Source organism: Manis javanica, chromosome 1, assembly GCF_040802235.1.
Source record: "Manis javanica isolate MJ-LG chromosome 1, MJ_LKY, whole genome shotgun sequence".
NCBI classification, from domain to species: domain Eukaryota; kingdom Metazoa; phylum Chordata; class Mammalia; order Pholidota; family Manidae; genus Manis; species Manis javanica.
The window spans coordinates 166,538,729-166,559,625 of NC_133156.1; the positions used below are offsets into that span (position 1 = coordinate 166,538,729).

A 20,897-nucleotide genomic window follows, 5' to 3' on the forward strand; every position below is an offset into this window, starting at 1 on the left:
GACGAAACATATTTGTGTACATGTGTATATGTAAATAGATACACACATACACAATATATCAACACTTTTTAGAGGAATACAACAGAATCTAGAATCTTAAAAAGACAATATTCATAATGTCTGATATAGTTTAAAATTATTCAACATAAGAACAAACAAGAAATTTGTGCAATCTAAAAACAAAACAAAATAAAATGAACAAAACTGCAGTAGACTCAGAGACACTGAGAAGTGACTGGTGGTTACCATGGGGAAAGGGTTGGGAAGGGTGGATGGCGAGGTTGAGGGGATATAGGGGTACAAAAACCTCAATCATAATATCAGTTGGTCACAGGGTTGGAAGTATACAGCATGGAGAATATAGCCAATGATTCTTTAACATCTTCCTATGTTGACAGATAGTTACTACACTAATTGGGTCAGGATTTAATAATGTGGTAACTGCTGAATCACTCTGTTGTATACTTGAAACCAGTACAAAACTGTGTATCAATGATATTTCAATAAAAAAAAAAGAAAGAAAATGCCACATACTCTTAGGAGTAGAAATAAATTACACAAAGAAAACAAAAAAGCCCAAAAACAAATGGAGGCTTAATAACATGCACCTAAATAATACACGGATCAATAACCAAATAAAAACAGAGATCCACAACACAGGTGAGGCTCAGAACCCCATCCCCCCTGCTTTGAGAGAAATCTTCTGCATCCGTGGATGTTTTGTTGCCCTTGTCTAGCTTGGATTAATAGTTAGTCCATAGGCACACACCTGATCATCTGATCATCTACATTTGCCCTCTTACAGCACTAAACTATGTTTTCTACCTTTATCTTGCATATACCTACCACTTCAGCATTTTATTAAAAATAAAAATAATAATACTAATAAAGGGAGAAATGTGGGATCCACATATAAATCAAGTATAAAAATCAAACGAATATTCATATTTGACCTGATTGTTTATAGTTCATAATGCGTGATCAAAACCGAAAGTTTCTGTGATGAATGCCCTTGTACTGTTCACCATGTAAGAATTTATTCACTATGTAAGAATTCGTTCACTATGTAAGAACTTGTTCATTATGCTTCAGAAGATTGGAGACTGACGAGAATTAGGCTTGAGATGGATTAATGATTGTACATTGAGCATTGACCCCCCTATACTGAATTTTATTGTTGTTAACAACTATTTGATCAATAAATATGAGAGATGCTCTCTCAAAAAAAAACAGGGCAAAAAGAAAAAAAAAACAGAGATCCAGCAATATATGGAGATAAATTAAAACAATAATTCAACACCACAAAATCTGTGGGATGCAGCCAAGGCAATGCTAAGAGGAAAGTATTTTGCAATATAGGCCTACCTCAGGAAAGAACAATCCCAAATGAACAGTCTAAACTCACAATTAATGAAACTAGAAAAGGAAGAACAAATGAGGCCCAAAGTCAGTAGAAGGAGGGACATAATAAAAATTAGAGCAGAAATAAATAAAACCAAGAAGAATAGAACAATAGAAAGAATCAATGAAAACAAGAGCTGATTCTTTGAGAAAATAAACAAAATAAACAAAATAGATAAACCCCTAGCCAGACTTATCAAGAAAAAAAGAGAGTCTACACACATAAACAGAATCAGAAATGATAAAGGAAAAATCACTACAGACACCACAGAAATACAAAGAATTATTAGAGAATACTATGAAAAATTATATGGTAACAAACTGGGTAACCTAGAAGAAATGGACAACTTTCTAGAAAAATATAACCTTCCAAGGCTAACCAAGGAAGAAACAGGAAATGTGAATAGACCAATTACCAGCAAGGAAATTGAACTGGTAATCAAAAAACTACCTAAGAACAAAAATGCCTGGACCAGATGGTTTCATTACTGAATTTTATCAAACATTTAATGAAGATCTAATATCCATCCTCCTTAAAGTTTTCCAAAAAAGTAGAAGAGGAGGGAATACTCTCAAACTCATGCTATGAGGCCAACATCACTCTCATACCAAAACCAGGCAAAGACACCACAGAAAAAAAGAAATGTACAGACCAATATCCCTGACGAACATAGATGCAAAAATAACCAACAAAATATTAGCAAACTGAATTCAAAAATACATCAAAAAGATCATCCATCAGAGGGGGAGCCAAGATGGCGGCGTGAGTAGAGCAGTGGAAATCTCCTCCCAAAAACACATAGAGCTATGAAAATATAACAAAGAAAAATCTTCCTAAAATAGAGACCACAGGACACAGGACAACATCCAGACCACATCCACACCTGCAAGAACCCAGCGCCTTGTGAAGGGGGTAAGATACAAGCCCCAGCCCGGCGGGACCCGAGCGCCCCTCCCCCCGGCTCCCGGCGGGTGGAGAGAAACCGGAGCAGTTTTTTTTTTTGGCGAGCGCTTTTTGGAAGCCTTAGAGGGACGGGCCCCCGTTGCTGGGGAGGCAGGGTGGCGGGACCGGTGAGGAGGTGCCTGGGAACAGCGCCGGAGGACAAAGAATATCCCGCGTTTCTCCCTGCGAGACCTGGGGGCGGGTGCCTGAGACCGGTGCCTGAGGACGGAGGAGGTCGCGCGTTTTTCCCCTTTTTTTTTTTTCTCTTTTTGGCAAGCGCTTTTTGGAAGCCTTGAAGGGACGGGGACCCCAGTGCTAGGGAGGCACGGTGGCGGGACTGGTGAGCGGGTGGCTGGGACCGGCGCCTGAGGACAAAGAATATCCCCCGTTTTTCCCTGCGGGACCGGTGGGCGGGTGCCTGAGACCGGCACTTGAGGACAGAGGAAATCGCGCGTTTTTCCCCTTTTTTTTTTCTCTTTTCTGCGAGTGCTTTTTGGAAGCCTAAAAGGGACAGGGACCCCGGTGCTAGGGAGGCAGGGCGGCGGGACTGGTGAGCGGGTGCCTGGGACCGGCACCTGAGGACAAAGAATATCCCGCATTTTTCCCTGTGGGACCGGTGGGTGGGTGCCTGAGACCAGCACCTGAGGACGGAAGAAATCGCGCGTTTTTCCCCTTTTTTTTTCTCTCTTTTTGCCAAGTGCTTTTTGGAAGCCTTGAAGGGACAGGGACCCCGGTGCTAGGGAGGCAGGGCGGCAGGACTGGTGAGCGGGTGCGTGGGACCAGTGCCTGAGGACAAAGAATATTGAGCGTTCCTTCCCTGCGGGACCGGTGGGTGGGTGCTTTTTGGAAGCCTTGAAAGGACAGGGACCCTGGTGCTAGGGAGACAGGGCAGCAGGACCAGTGCGCGGGTGCCTGGGACCGGCACCAGAGAAAAAAAAAAAAAATCGCGTGTTTTTTCTTTTTTTTTTTCCTTTCTGTTCCCTCTCTCATTGTTGCTGTTGTTGTTTTGGTTTGGAGAGTGCTTTTTGGAAATCTTAAAGGGGCAGGACAGGTCACTTAGACCAGAAGCAGGGAATCTGGGGATCTCTGGGCACTCTAACCCCCTGGGCAGCAGGGAGCACAGAGGCCCCTTACGGAGATAAATAGTCTCCTGGCTGCTCCCCCTCTAACGGGGCTCCACCATTTTGGAGGAACAGCCCCAGCCAGGCCAAGCCCACAGCAACAGTGGAGATAAACCCCAAAGCAACTGGGCAGGAAGCAGAAGCCCTGTCTGCGCACAGCTGCCCAGCACAAGCCACTAGAGGTCGCTATTCTCCCAGGAAAAGGCTACAAACCAACAAGAAGGGAAGCTCTTCCAGCGGTCACTTGTACCAGCTCTGCAGACTATCTCTATCACCATGAAAAGGCAAAACTACAGGCAGACAAAGATCACAGAGACAACACCTGAGAAGGAGACAGACCTAACTAGTCCTCCTGAAAAAGAATTCAAAATAAAAATCATGAACATGCTGACAGAGATGCAGAAAAAAATGCAAGAGCAATGGGATGAGATGCAGAGAAAAATGCAAGAGCAGTGGGATGAGATGCAGAGAAAAATGCAAGAGCAGTGGGATGAAGTCCGGAAGGAGATCACAGATGTCAGGAAAGAGATCACAGAAGTGAAACAATCCCTGGAAGGATTTATAAGCAGAATGGATAAGATGCAAGAGGCCATTGAAGGAATAGAAGCCAGAGAACAGGAACGTATAGAAGCTGACATAGAGAGAGATAAAAGGATCTCCAGGAATGAAACAACACTAAGAGAAATATGTGACCAATACAAAAGGAAAAACATTCGTATTATAGGGATACCAGAAGAGGAAGAAAGAGGAAAAGGGATAGAAAGGGTCTTTGAAGAAATAATTGCTGAAAACTTCCCCAAACTGGGGGAGGAAATAATCGAACAGACCATGGAATTATACAGAACCCCCAACAGAAAGGATCCAAGGAGGACAACACCAAGACACATAATAATTAAAATGGCAAGGATCAAGGACAAGGAAAGAGTTTTAAAGGCAGCTAGAGAGAAAAAGGTCACCTATAAAGGAAAACCAATCAGGCTAACATCAGACTTCTCAACAGAAACCCTACAGGCCAGAAGAGAATGGCATGATATACTTAATGCAATGAAACAGAAGGGCCTTGAACCAAGGATACTGTATCCAGCACGACTATCATTTAAATATGATGGTGGGATCAAACAATTCCCAGACAAGCAAAAGCTGAGGGAATTTGCTTCCCACAAACCACCTCTACAGGGCATCCTACAGGGACTGCTCTAGATGGGAGCACCCCTAAAAAGAGCACAGAACAAAACACACAACATATGAAGAAGGGAAGAGGAGGAATAAGAAGGGAGAGAAGAAAAGACTCTCCAGACAGTGTATATAACAGCTCAATAAGCGAGCTAAGTTAGGCAGTAAGATACTAAAGAAGCTAACCTTGAACCTTTGGTAACCACGAATCTAAAGCCTGCAATGGCAATAAGTACATATCTTTCAATAGTCACCCTAAATGTAAATGGACTTAATGCACCAATCAAAAGACATAGAGTAATAGAATGGATAAAAAAGCAAGACCCATCTATATGCTGCTTACAAGAAACTCACCTTAAACCCAAAGATAAGCATAGACTAAAAGTCAAGGGATGGAAAAACATATTTCAGGCAAACAACAGTGAGAAGAAAGCAGGGGTTGCAGTACTAATATCAGACAAAATAGACTTCAAAACAAAGAAAGTAACAAGAGATAAAGAAGGCCACTACATAATGATAAAGGGCTTAGTCCAACAAGAGGATATAACCATTCTAAATATATATGCACCCAATACAGGAGCACCAGCATATGTGAAGCAAATACTAACAGAACTAAAGAGGGAAATAGACTGCAATGCATTCATTGTAGGAGACTTCAACACACCACTCACCCCAAAGGATAGATCCACCGGGCAGAAAATAAGTAAAGACACACAGGCACTGAACAACACACTAGAACAGATGGACCTAATAGACATCTATAGAACTTTACATCCAAAAGCAACAGGATATACATTCTTCTCAAGTGCACATGGAACATTCTCTAGAATAGACCACATACTAGCTCACAAAAAGAGCCTCAGTAAATTCCACAATATTGAAATTCTACCAACCAATTTTTCAGACCACAAAGGTATGAAAGTAGACATAAATTCTACAAAGAAAACAAAAAGGCTCACAAACACATGGAGGCTTAACAACATGCTACTAAATAATCAATGGATCAATGAACAAATCAAAATAGAGATCAAGGAATATATAGAAACAAATGACAACAACAACACTAAGCCCCAACTTCTGTGGGATGCAGCGAAAGCAGTCTTAAGAGGAAAGTATATAGCAATCCAGGCACACTTGAAGAAGGAAGAACAATCCCAAATGAATAGTCTAACATCACAATTATTAAAACTGGAAAAAGAAGAACAAATGAGGCCTAAAGTCAGCAGAAGGAGGGACATAATAAAGATCAGAGAAGAAATAAACAAAATTGAGAAGAATAAAACAATAGCAAAAATCAACGAAACCAAGAGCTGGTTCTTTGAGAAAATAAACAAAATAGATAAGCCTCTAGCCCAACTTATTAAGAGAAAAAGAGAGTCAACACAAATCAACATAATCAGAAATGAGAATGGAAAAATCACGACAGACTCCACAGAAATACAAAGAATTATTAAAGACTACTATGAAAACCTATATGCCAACAAGCTGGAAAACCTAGAAGAAATGGACAACTTCCTAGAAAAATACAACCTCCCAAGACTGACCAAGGAAGAAACACAAAAGTTAAACAAACCAATTACAAGCAAAGAAATTGAAACAGTAATCAAAAAACTACCCAAGAACAAAACCCCGGGGCCGGACGGATTTACCTCGGAATTTTATCAGACACACAGAGAAGACATAATACCCATTCTCCTTAAAGTGTTCCACAAAATAGAAGAAGAGGGAATACTCCCAAACTCATTCTATGAAGCCAACATCACCCTAATACCAAAACCAGGCAAAGACCCCACCAAAAAAGAAAATTACAGACCAATATCCCTGATGAACGTAGATGCAAAAATACTCAATAAAATATTAGCAAACAGAATTCAACAGTATATCAAAAGGATCATACACCATGACCAAGTGGGGTTCATCCCAGGGATGCAAGGATGGTACAACATTCGAAAATCCATCAACATCATCCACCACATCAACAAAAAGAAAGACAAAAACCACATGATCATCTCCATAGATGCTGAAAAAGCATTTGACAAAATTCAACATCCATTCATGATAAAAACTCTCAGCAAAATGGGAATAGAGGGCAAGTACCTCAACATAATAAAGGCCATATATGATAAACCCACAGCCAGCATTATACTGAACAGCGAGAAGCTGAAAGCATTTCCACTGAGATCGGGAACCAGACAGGGATGCCCACTCTCCCCACTGTTATTTAACATAGTACTGGAGGTCCTAGCCACGGCAATCAGACAAAACAAAGAAATACAAGGAATCCAGATTGGTAAAGAAGAAGTTAAACTGTCACTATTTGCAGATGATATGATACTGTACATAAAAAACCCTAAAGACTCCACTCCAAAACTACTAGAACTGATATCGGAATACAGCAAAGTTGCAGGATACAAAATCAACACACAGAAATCTGTAGCTTTCCTATACACTAACAACGAATCAATAGAAAGAGAAATCAGGAAAACAATTCCATTCACCATTGCATCAAAAAGAATAAAATACCTAGGAATAAACCTAACCAAGGAAGTGAAAGACTTATACTCTGAAAACTACAAGTCACTCTTAAGAGAAATTAAAGGGGACACTAATAAATGGAAACTCATCCCATGCTCATGGCTAGGAAGAATTAATATCGTCAAAATGGCCATCCTGCCAAAAGCAATATACAAATTTGATGCAATCCCTCTCAAATTACCAGCAACATTCTTCAATGAATTGGAACAAATAATTCAAAAATTCATATGGAAACACCAAAGACCCCGAATAGCCAAAGCAATCCTGAAAAAGAAGAATAAAGTAGGGGGGATCTCACTCCCCAACTTCAAGCTCTACTACAAAGCCATAGTAATCAAGACAATTTGGTACTGGCACAAGAACAGAGCCACAGACCAGTGGAACAGATTAGAGACCCCAGAAATTAACCCAAACATATATGGTCAATTAATATTTGATAAAGGAGCCATGGACATACAATGGCAAAATGACAGTCTCTTCAACAGATGGTGCTGGCAAAACTGGACAGCTACATGTAGGAGAATGAAACTGGACCATTGTCTAACCCCATATACAAAGGTAAACTCAAAATGGATCAAAGACCTGAATGTAAGTCACGAAACCATTAAACTCTTGGAAAAAAACATAGGCAAAAACCTCTTAGACATAAACATGAGTGATCTCTTCTTGAACATATCTCCCCGGGCAAGGAAAACAACAGCAAAAATGAGCAAGTGGGACTACATTAAGCTGAAAAGCTTCTGTACAGCGAAAGACACCATCAATAGAACAAAAAGGAACCCTACAGTATGGGAGAATATATTTGAAAATGACAGATCTGATAAAGGCTTGACGTCCAGAATATATAAAGAGCTCACACGCCTCAACAAACAAAAAACAAATAACCCAATTAAAAAATGGGCAGAGGAACTGAACAGACAGTTCTCCAAAAAAGAAATACAGATGGCCAAGAGACACATGAAAAGATGCTCCACATCGCTAATTATCAGAGAAATGCAAATTAAAACTACAATGAGGTATCACCTCACACCAGTAAGGATAGCTGCCATCCAAAAGACAAACAACAACAAATGTTGGCGAGGCTGTGGAGAAAGGGGAACCCTCCTACACTGCTGGTGGGAATGTAAATTAGTTCAACCATTGTGGAAAGCAGTATGGAGGTGCATCAAAATGCTCAAAACAGACCTACCATTTGACCCAGGAATTCCACTCCTAGGAATTTACCCTAAGAACGCAGCAATCAAGTTTGAGAAAGACAGATGCACTCCTATGTTTATCGCAGCACTATTTACAATAGCCAAGAATTGGAAGCAACCTAAATGTCCATCTGTAGATGAATGGATAAAGAAGATGTGGTACATATACACAATGGAATACTACTCAGCCATAAGAAGTGGAAAAATCCAACCATTTGCAGCAACATGGATGGAGCTGGAGAGTATTATGCTCAGTGAAATAAGCCAAGCGGAGAAAGAGAAATACCAAATGATTTCACTCATCTGAGGAGTATAGGAACAAAGGAAAAACTGAAGGAACAAAACAGCAGCAGAATTACCGAACCCAAAAATGGACTAACAGGTACCAAAGGGAAAGGAACTGGGGAGGATGGGTGGGCAGGGAGGGATAAGGGGGGGGGAAGAAGAAGGGGGGTATTAAGATTAGCATGCATGGGGGGGAGGGAGAAAGGGGAGGGTGGGCTGCACAACACAGAGAGGACAAGTAGTGACTCTACAACATTTTGCTAAGCTGATGGACAGTAACCGTAATGTGGTTGTTAGGGGGGACCTGATATAGGGGAGAGCATAGTAAACATAGTATTCTTCAGGTAAGTGTAGATTAAAAATTTAAAAAAAAAAAAAAAGAAAGAAAGAAAGAAAAGGGGGATTACTCCTTAACAGGATAAAACTATTGGTAAATCAAAGATCAACGCATGCTTTAAATATCCTTAATGTTGATCACTTAAAGGGTGTCAGATGATCAGCTATGGAGGTACTCTTTTCTGATAATATTCCTTTCTCTTAATTAAAAAAAAAAAAAAAAAGCAGTTACTGTGTGCTGACCTCCAATGAGTTCTGCACAGTGGTATAGAGGGCATGTCAAAGTGTGGGCAAAGGGTCTGTTTGTTTCTACGCAGAAGATCAAGGCCTAGCTTGGATACCCAGAAAATGAACTAAGATACGATATGAGGAGGAGCTTCCGGCATCAGCACTCTCTGGAGGACTCGTGCCGGGGGATGATCATCAAAAAGCCTCCACAGGGATCCGGACGATGCTGCGGTTGTGGCTGCATCCAGCCCACCATCTCCTGGACTTGCCATGAGAAGGAGGAGGGAGATGTCTAGGCTGGCATGTGCACACAGTGAGACAACGAATTTGACTGGATCTGTACTGTTGGAACTCAACCAGGAGTTGGGAGGGGTGCAAGTTGTAGCACCCCAAAATCTCATGACTATAGACTATCTATGGTTAAAAGAACATATGGGATGTGAACAGATCCCAGAAATGGGCTGCTTTAATTTGTCTGATGGTTCAAGTACAGTTGGAAAATATCCATCATATCATAGATAAATTTTCACAAATGCCTAGGGTGCCTAAATGGTTTTCTTGGCTTCACTGGAGATGGCTGGTAATTATAGATTTGCTTTGTTTATGTCACCGTATTCCTATTATGTCAATATGTGTGTGCAAATTAGTTAGTAGTTTAAAACCTATACATACTTAAGGTACTATACAAGAAGATATGTCAAAGAAATAATCAATCCTCCCAAGTTTCCTTCATATGCTACATCTATAGCTTTTCTTCTTCCTTCCTAATTACAAACTTTAAATAGAATTCGTGCCTCATATCGAATTTACCGAGTATCATAATTCCTCCAGGTGGTAAAGATACCTCGAGACAAGTGCTGGGCATAGAAGCCACAGGGCATAAATCTGCAAAGAAGTAAAAAGCTAACCTTTGCAAACAATATGGCTTCTCTCTCACTTACCAACTTTACATTTCCCTGTATGGCCCCGGAAGATGACTGGTTAGCCAGAGACGGGTAAGATTCCTCAAGGGAGGAACAACCTAAGACAGGCACAGTCGCAGGGGGGCCATCAGGTGAGAATTTGGGGATCAACAGAGGTGAGGCTCAGAACCTCACCCCCCCTGCTTTGAGAGAAATCTTCTGCATCCGTGGATGTTTTGCTGCCCTTGTCTAGCCTGGATTAATACTTAGTCCATAGGCACACACCTGATCATCTGATCATATACATTTGCCTTCTTACAGCACTAAACTATGTTTTCTACCTTTATCTTGCATCTACCTACCACTTCAGCATTTTATTAAAAATAAAAATAATAATAATAATAGGAGAAATGTGGGATCAACATATAAATCAAGTACAAAAATCAAATGAATATTCATATTTGACCTGATGGTTTATAGGTCATATTGCATGATCAAAACCGAAAGTTTCTGTGATGACTGCCCTTGTACTGTTCACCATGTAAGAATTTATTCACTCTGTAAGAATTCGTTCACCATGTAAGAACTTGTTCGTTATGCTTCAGAAGATTGGAGACTGACGAGAATTAGGCTTGAGATGGATTAATGATTGTACATTGAACATTGACCCCCCTATACTGAATTTTATTGTTGTTAACAACCATTTGATCAATAAATATGAGAGATGCCCTCTCAAAAAAAAAAAAAAAAAAAAAAAAAAAAAAAGATCATCCATCATGATCAAGTGGGATTCTTCTCAGTGATGAAAGGATGGTACATTTGAAAATCCATCAACATCATCCACCACATCAACAAAAAGGACAAAAACCACATGATTACCTCCATAGATGCTGAAAAAGCATTCAACAAAATTCAACATCCATTCATGATAAAAACTGTCAACAAAATGGGTACAGAGGGCAAGTACCTCAACTTAACAAAAGCCATATATGACAAACCCACAGCCAACATCATACTTAACAGCGAGAAGCTGAAAGCTTTTCCTTTAAGACTGGGAACAAGACAAGGATGCCCACTCTCCCCACTTCTTTTCAACATAGTACTGGAGGTTCTAGCCATGGCAATCAGACAACACAAAGAAATAAAAGGCATCCAGATTGGTAAAGAAGAAGTCAAAGTGTCCCTGTTCACAGATGACATGATATTGTACATAAAAAACCCTAAAGAATCCACTCCAAAACTACTAGATCTAATATCTGAATTCAGCAAAGTTGCAGGATACAAAATCCTTCTGTGGCATTCCTATACACTAACAATGAACTAGCAAAAAGAGAAATCAGGAGAACAATTCCATTCACAATTGCATCAAAATAATAAAATACCTAGGAATAAATCTAACCAAGGAAGTGAAAGACCTATACTCTGAAAACTACAAGACACTCATGAGAGAAATTAAAGAAGATACCAATAAATGGAAACACATCCCGTGCTCATGGATACGAAGAATTAATATTGTCAAAATGGCCATCCTGCCTAAAGCAATCTATAGATTCAGTACAATCCCTATCAAAATACCAACAACATTCTTCAATGAACTAGAGGAAATAGTTCTAAAATTCATATGGAACTACAAAGACCCCGAATAGCCAAAGCATTTCTGAGAAGGAAGAGTAAGGCAGGGGCGATCTCACTTCCCAACTTCAAGCTCTACTACAAACCCACAGTAATTAAGACAATTTGGTACTGGCACAAGAACAGACCCATAGACCAATGAAACATTCTAGAGAGTCCAGATATAAACCCAAGCATATATGGTCAATTAATATACGATAAAGGAGCCATGGATATACAATGGGGAAATGACAGCCTCTTCAACAGCTGGTGTTGGCAAAACTGTACACTACAGGTTACAAGAATGAAACTGGATTATTGTCTAACTGTATACACAAAAGTAAATTCGAAATGGATCAAAGACCTGAATGTAAGTCATGAAACCATAAAACTCCAAAAAAAAGCATAGGCAAAAATCTCTTGGACATAAACATGAGCAACTTCTTCATAAACATATGTCCACAGGCAAGGGAAACAAAAGCAAAAATGAACAAGTGGGACTATATCAAGCTGAAAAGCTTCTGTTCAGCAAAGGACACCACCAATAGAACAAAAAGGCATCCTACAGTATGGGAGAACATATTCATAAATGACAGATTCGATAAAGGCTTGACAGCCAAATTATATAAAGAGCTCACGCACCTCAACAAACAAAAAGCAAGTAAGCCAATTAAAAAATGGGCAGAGAAGCTGAACAGACAAGTCTCCAAAGAAGAAATTCAGATGGCCAACAGACACATGAAAAGATGCTCCACATCGCTAGTCATCAGAGAAATGCAAAATAAAACCACAATGAGATATCACCTCACACCAGTAAGGATGGCCACCATCCAAAAGACAAACAACAACAAATGTTGGCGAGGTAGTGGAGAAAGTGGAACCCTCCTACACTTCTGGTGGGAATGTAAACTAGTTCAGCCATTGTGGAAAGCAGCATGGAGGTTCCTCAAAAAGCTCAAAATGGAAATACCATTGGACCCAGGAATTCCACTCCTAGGAATTTACCCTAAGAATGCAGCAGCCCAGTTTGAAAAAGACATATGCACCCCTATGTTTATCGCGGCACTGTTTACAATAGCCAAGAAATGGAAGCAACCTAAGTGTCCATCAGTAGATGAATGGATAAAGAAGATGTGGCACATATACACAATGGAGTATTATTCAGCCATAAGAAGAAAACAAATCCTATCATTTGCAACAACATAGATGGAGCTAGAGGGTATTATGCTCAGTGAAATAAACCAGGTGGAAAAAGACAACCATCAAATGATTTCACTCATTATGTGGAGTATAAGAACAAAGAAAAAACTGAAGGAGCAAAACAGCAGCAGACCCATAGAACCCAAGAATGGACTAACAGTTACCAAAGGGAAAGGGACTGGGGAGGATGGGTGGGAAGGGAGGGATAAGGGGGTGGGGGGAGGGTAAGAAAGGGGGCATTATGATTAGCAAGTATAACGTGGGGTGGGCACAGTGAGGGCTGTACAACACAGAGGAGACAAGTAGTGATTCTACAGCATCTTAGTACGCTGATGGACAGTGACTGCAATGGGGTATGTGGGGAGAACTTGGTGATGGGGGGAGTCTAGTAAACATAATGTTCCTCATGTAATTGTAGATTAATGATACCAAAAAAAAAAAAAAAAAGTAACCGAGATCACCAGAAATGGATAGTTGATTAAAGGCAATATTAAGTTACAATTTTTGGTTCATAGAGTTTTTACAAAGGAGTCTGCTTATTTTTAACTATTTGACTTGTTGGTTAGATATGCTATAAAATAATTAAAACAAGTTATAATATAGGGGAACTAAAACTGTCACAAAGTAAAACAGCATCTTAGATTAATGCATACTTAATTAGGATAAAAACATCAAAAATACTTTTTTAGGGTACTTTGAGATATTTAATTTTTTAGAACTACTATTTGTCAGAATCTGGGGCTGAAGTAAAGACTGTGGTCTGTAGTTAGCACACAATCTTAAAATTAAAGTTCCTGTATTTTTTAGAGATAGCCTTTATAATAAAATTGTATTATCAATACTGCCTTTATAAGAAAAAGTATCTTACAGAGTTTAGAAAATCCCACAAGAAATCATAATTTTATGCTATTTAAGATATAACAATATTTATTGTTTGTACTTACTTGAGGAACGTTGCTATCTACCCACTTGGAATTTGGCAAAATATCATCCCACAAAATCAGGCATCGAGCAAGTGTCTTAAATATGTAATACAGATAAAATTAATTAAAGCAGGCAAATTTAAAACTATGTTGATTATTATCAAAGTTTGGAGGAGTTGAAGAGGACTTTTTAAATTTTGCTCCATAAAAGAAAATTCACAAAGAAAATAATCATAGCTCTGTCGTTATAATTTAAACGCTTTCATATGCTAAAAACATACAAGTTTAAAACATTAAAGAATAGAGGGAAACAGGCAACTATGTCAGTTACTGTCATCAATCATACCTTTCATAGCAATAGTGCATTTTTAATAATAAAGAAATAATGTAAAATGAAGTAGTAATGAAGCCCCAATCACTTGCTGCTTGATACAAAGTCTTGAATAATATGAGAAGTTGAAATGTCAACTCAAGTATTACATTGTCAATATGGCTGCTTTTCCTGGCATTCCCACAGTTCCATTTAGAGAATTTCAAAAGAACACTACCTACCAATTACATACTCATGATGGATTAATAGTAAAAGGTTCCCTTGTAGACATTTAATTTGCAAGCTAAACTTGAAAACCACAAATAGACTCCTCATGTTAACAGAAGTGAAAAATTGCAAAGTACCATACCCTAAGCAAGAGAAATTCTGGTTTCACAAAGTCCAGCAAATACATGGTGTCAGGAGCTCGAAGCCAATCTGCAATAGATCTGTTGGAGGAGGTCAGTAAGCATTGCCACGCAGGTATAACGAAAAATAATCAAAAATCCCAAGATAGATTTCAAAACATTTCTCCCAACTCATCCACTGTCCTATTTTTTTCTATAGTACTTTATACCCTCTAACAAATATTTATTATATATGTATGTATATAAGCTTCATGAGGGCAGATACTTCTAGTTTCATTCACTAAAATATCTTCAGTGCCAAGAAAGCACTGACATTCACATTTACCCAAATATATGAATAAATGTCTTTAACCACTACATTAATTTTGCATACATTCACTTTTTCTAAGAGGAGGAATTTGCAACACTGAAACTCTCAGAATTTCTTTTAAATTCAAGGCCTTAAAACATGGCTTAATCACCTACCCAACTTACTCTTCTACGCAAAATGTAAAAGAATAAATGCCAAAGGTCTACTTCCAAGCGTCAGCACTAATCATTAGGGGCTGGGAAGGTAGATGGTATGGTCTTAAAGCTCCTGAACTAAGCAGAAACAATTTTAGTAAAAAATAACCAAAAATAGAATAATGCTAAGTACTTCTGGCTTAATCAGCCCTCACAACAATATGCAAAATTAATGAAAAGGAATTTTGCCATTTTTTGATTGTCAGTGACATAAACTATAAAACAGAAGTGAATAAAATTTGCAGTTATACCATCAAATATCACTGAAACAGCAAAATATATTATTTCTCGATAAAAATCTCAGTAACAGGTAGTATTTGAGAGAATTAAAATCAGGTTGATCGAGCACAGGAAAAATAAACAGTCTAAGATAATTTAGTTTTACTACTGAGGTCAGAAAGTAAGTCACAATATCATAGCAAGGGGTGGGATCAGAGGATTCAATACCTGTTATTGGTTTTTAAGTAGATCATAGCCAAAGCCAGAGTGGCACCTGGACAAGTTACATCCACATTTATTGTATCTCCTTCCTATCAAAAGAAAAGTTTATTCATGTAAGAGTTCTGAATTATAAAATTTTGAATACTAGCCTATGCTTAAAGTTAACATATTTATAAATGTTGGTATGACATTTAAAAATGTTGGTATAAAAACTACTATTTTCAAATTAACTTTGTAGATTCTACAATCTTGATCTATTGCTTTGATTGGACTTACTTTGATTTGATAACTTGGAGATTTATGTTTCTCCCTGTGCATCCCTGCTTGAAAGCGCCTATGACCTCCAACCATGTACTGATAAAGCTGCTCAGGCACATTGAGATCAGACATACCTATCAAATTACTGCCATGCTGGAAAATGAAATAACAGACATGTGAAAGGAAACCTATGGATTAAGATCCAGAACACATACCCATGACAAATAAAAGAACAAACTAACTTCAAAGCAGGGTATTTTGTGTGGTTTTTTTCCAACTAAAACAACTACTACTCAAGAGTTAGTACTTAAGGTATTAATAATTGACATTAGAATTACAATACTTTCATTTTCAAGTTAATACTTTCATTTCACAAACTACATATAGGCTTCAAAATATAGTTAAGCTGCACTAACAGTAAAAGAAAATAGTAGGTATGTAAATGAAACCTGAACTATGAACATTTGGACCTTTCATTATTGTGCCTATGAACTATTTCAACAACAATAATTATAATAATAAAAATAACTTACTGAACACTCTGTTTCAGGAACCATTCTGTGTGTTTAACATGGGTTAACTAACTTAATATGACAATTCTATCAAATAGATAGTTATTTTATAGGTTTTGAAAGTGGGGGACAAAGAGATTAAGCCCAAGGTTACATAGCTAGTAATTGGTAGGGCTGGAGATAAGGCAGCTTGGCTCCACAATCTATGGGGCTGCTTAACGACTAGACAATACGGTAGTTAAATAACGTAACACACTAGTCAGGACCAGAATTTAGGTCCCAATTCCCAGTACAGTGCTTTCCACTGTACCACCTGCCTCTTCAGCTCATGTGTCAAATATGCAGGGTCAAAAACCTAACAGAAAATCAACCTTCTTTATGTAATTTAGTTTCAGTATAACACTGTATTGATGATTTTTCAAGGAAACCACATTCTGGCTGTTACAATCATTTAATGAAATATTTTTGGTAGTTCTGTACTATCCCCAATGGATGGGGTCAAAGTGATACTGAGTTCTATCACAAAGCAAATGCAACTCCAGCAACATTTTGGGATAGCCAGTGAACACCAGGGTGCCAAAGGAAGGTTATGGTTTGTCTCTAGCAATACCACAGACTCTTAAAGCTCTCCATCATGCATCTATTTTCCCTATTTTCAGTTTTCTGTCCGAGCGTGCTGTCACTTCTTCATCTTATGTCTGACACTCTTTCCAAGAAATTTCATTCCCTTAGTTCATTCATCAACACTTACATCTAAGCCATGGGAGTGAAACCTTAAAGCCCCACTCTTCACTAGAATTTCTCTCCATTTCCAAATCTAGCACTTTGAAAAATATCCAGAAAGAAAAGGCTGAATCACGTGAAGTCAAGTCACGTAAGGCAGAATGGTATACAGAATAAGTGTCAAGATTACTCATGTCAACATGAGCTGGGTTAACTGAAGCATCGGAAGGCGCAGACTATGCTTACCCCCAAGCAAACCATGCCAAGGGCTAAACCAGCAGCTAAAGAGTAGGACTCTCTGTCGGTGCAGTATTCCATTTCAGGACCAGGGGGCCGGCCTATGAAAGAGAAAACAGTGCAATTCAAGCTTACCTCTTAAAATCCTAACTCATAAAAGTTTCAGAAAAAGAACTAGATAAAATACAAACCCACCCAGAAAGATACGACATTACCATAAATAGTGTCCACAACTGTCAGTTTACTACAAAATAAAGCCCCAAAATGGTTTTTAATTTGCCAATTTGAAAAAATGACTTGAAAATATTTGGGTTCTATACAAATAAAATAAAATTACCAGAAAGTAGGAAAAAAATTTTTTAAGGGAGGGATGCTCAAAAAGTGTTTCAATTTTTTAATCTCTTGCATTTTGTTTTGGTTTTGTTATTTTCAAATCCATTTTATGTGGTAAAAACATGTTCAAATACTGGATACAAGACAGGAAGGATACTTCAAGTTTTAAGCATGTTAAATATTATGTTTCCAGACATTTATTTTGAACCTATGTAATACTGAGCCGTACTATGGTAAAATTTCTTTATATTGATCCTTAAAGTTGGGCTGGGTGCAAAATTCATACTTTTAAAAAGCATCTCATAACTCTAACTCTACCATTTGGGGCAGCAGGATGTATTATATGTAAAAATCCCTCCTTCCAAAAAAAATTTTACACTCTTAGAATTTTATCCCTAGGAAAAAATTTAATCAGGAAAAAAAATAAATACATACTATACAAAAGTAATGAGTGTAATGTTTATACATTATAGGAAAGAATTAGAAACAATGAAAAACATCCTGAAAATAAGAAAATAATTAGACAATTCATAGAATACCAACTCAGTGATACTATTACACAATATAAAATTAATTTTAAAAATATTTATGACAACTATATATGAAGAGAGCAGTACAAAAACAGCATGTATGTTCTGACTGTAATTATATAAAAGAGCATATGCATATTGGCCCAGATGAAATCCTCTATATATATTATGAAAAAGTGTGCTATGGCTAAGATATAAGGTGGTATCTTAGATTCATTATGATATAGCCAAAGAATATTAAGTTACCTTGCAGATGAATGAGCTTTAAAAGCCAGTCTTGAGAGTATCTTCTGAATACGTGTTTCTTAGACCCAACTTATGCTATTATGTAAATTTTGGTAACTGGAAATTTCAGTTTTGTGAGTAATTTGTTTCATCATTTAGTAGACTAAATTGTTGGTCCCAATTCTTCACTACCCTTTGGTACTAGTATATAAACACTCACACCCTTGGCAGAGCCTCAGAGTGGACCTGAACATGTGACTAGCTTTGGCCTGGCATTTTACCTGGCATAAGGTAAGCAAAGCCCTGCAAGCTCCATTATTTGGTTCTCCCTCTTTCCCCTCTGTCATTACCATAAAAGAAGCACACCTTACAACCTGGGACCCAGAATAAGGCATGTGTGTGGACCACAGACAGAGCAGCAGACCCACAAATCTACAGCCTGAGGCAAAGATGCCTGAGCCAATTCTGTGGCTGTTTATAGCACTACTGTGGCAACAGCTAACTGATACAATCATTCTAGAGAATTATATATCTTCAACAATATATCCTGAAATATATATAGAAAAGATTCTAAATAGGATAGAAGACATGTAAAGATGTAACTAAACTGACATACTAATAATGTCAATAGCATTTCCATTTGTCAGAAAAAGATGACAATATGTAAGACAGATTTCCACAAAGTTCAGACTCAATTGAGAGCACAGAAGTCATTTCATCACAACACACCTGCCAGCATGTGAAGGAGAAAAGCAGTCAGGTCACTCCTGTCTGCTCTGAAGTGCTGCTGTCCAACAGTGTAAACACCACATTTTCAGGGACCAAAACAATCAACTGCATCTTAAATGCAGACCCTTGTTAGACACTGCTTGTTGAAGACACAACAGGGATTAAGACCACAAGCTACCTCATTCAGTGGGATCACTGGGGCTCAAGAATGGACTGGCCAAATATGAGGACTAAAACTGCACAGTGATACCAGCCTGAGAAACATTACTTACAGCTTTTTTCCTTTTAGTGGTTTTTTGGTACGAAATCATTCTGTCTCCACAAAAGCTACTATTTTTTTCCCTAAAAAATATTTTTTTATAATTTTACCATCATTTATACTTGGGTCCCTACAGGGTGGGAAATGTGTGCTTATGAACACACACCATTAATGCCATACCTATTTCCGCCAATAGGACTTCAGCAGTATGCCTGTGAGCTGTCCCTTGATATACAAGGCCAATACCAACCACTGCAGCCACTTGGACATTGTGAGGAACATCGAGCTCTGTGGATGTTGGGGGTAAGAGAGCAGGAATGTGAATGCTTAGAAGCCGAGTAACTGACATATCCATGGTGCCTAGTTTAGCAGCAGAAACACCAAGGAGCAGTCCAATGCTTGTCATTTCATGGCCCTAAGGAAGAAAGCAGAAAAAAACTATGTGGATTAAAATTAAATACTTTCTGCAGTGCTTTCAGGAAGTACTTCCATGCAACAGGTACAGTGAGAGGCACCAATAGTACAACAGCAAACTAAACAGACATGGCCCTTGCCCTCATGAAGCCAGTGTCCTAATGGAGGAAAGTGTTAAACTACAAATATACAAATACACTATGAAAAGGTAACATAATGAAAAGTACTAAGTAATATGAAAGATTATTTTAAAGTAGCCTGATTTAGATTAGGAGGAGCTGGAGAATCATGGAATCTCAAAAGAAGAGAAGTTTACAATAGGACCTGGAATACAAATTAGCCAGGAAAAGTGGCAGAAACAGGAGCACTCAGCTTTAGAAAGTGATAAAAAAAATGATGTCAGCGGAGAGAACAAATGTAAATGGCTGAGGTGATCCAAAACTAATTCCCACACTGATGGTCAGGTGACCACAAGGGCACCAAGACAATTCAATGGGAAAAGAATAATTTTTCAAAAAAAGTGCTGTGGTAACTGTAGAGTCTCATACAAAAGAATGAAGTTGGACCCCTTCCTTACATCATACACAAAAATTAACTCTATGGGGATAATAGAACTAAATGTAAGACCTAAAACTATACAATTCTCAGAAGAAAACATAGGTGTAAGGTGGAAAAAGACAAGTACTGAACGATTTCACTTATTTCTGGAATATAAAAACAAAGCAAAACAGAAGGAACCAAACAGCATTAGACCCAGACACCGAGAAGTGGCTAGTGGTTACCAAGGGGGCAGGGGGAGGGGGAGGAAGACCACTGAGCCACTGTGATGGACATTTGATAAAATTTAAAATAGGGAGGGGAAAAAAAACACAGGTGTAAATCTATGACCTTGGACTAGGTAACACTTAGATATGATATCAAAAGCACAGCGGCCAAAGAAAAAAATAAGTGAATTAGACTTCAGCAAAATTAAAAACTTTTGTGCTTCAAAAACACCATCAAAATTAAAAGGAGAAAAATTTTCCAAATCATACATCTGTTAATGAACTAATATCCATAACACATAAATATGACTCAATAACAACCCAATTAAAAAAATAAGCAAAGGATTTGAAAGGACATCTCTACAAAGACGACTTACAAATGGCCTATGAGTACATGAAAAGATGCTCAACATCATTAGCTATCAGAGAAATGCAA

General features: G+C 38.3%; 1 protein-coding gene across 9 annotated transcripts in view; it reads right to left on the minus strand.

Annotated features, from left to right (window-relative positions):
* ANAPC1 (anaphase promoting complex subunit 1) overlaps positions 1–20,897 on the minus strand; it is a 114,350-nt gene that overhangs the window by 26,082 nt on the left and 67,371 nt on the right. For all 9 annotated transcript variants that reach the window (XM_073240878.1, XM_073240857.1, XM_073240879.1 and 6 more), the window contains 6 exons: positions 19,464–19,698; positions 17,217–17,308; positions 15,754–15,888; positions 15,484–15,566; positions 14,535–14,613; positions 13,876–13,950 (listed from right to left, as the gene is read on the minus strand). In XM_073240878.1, the coding sequence (XP_073096979.1) occupies positions 13,876–13,950; positions 14,535–14,613; positions 15,484–15,566; positions 15,754–15,888; positions 17,217–17,308; positions 19,464–19,698 (699 nt within the window). The remainder of the gene's footprint in view (positions 1–13,875; positions 13,951–14,534; positions 14,614–15,483; positions 15,567–15,753; positions 15,889–17,216; positions 17,309–19,463; positions 19,699–20,897) is intronic.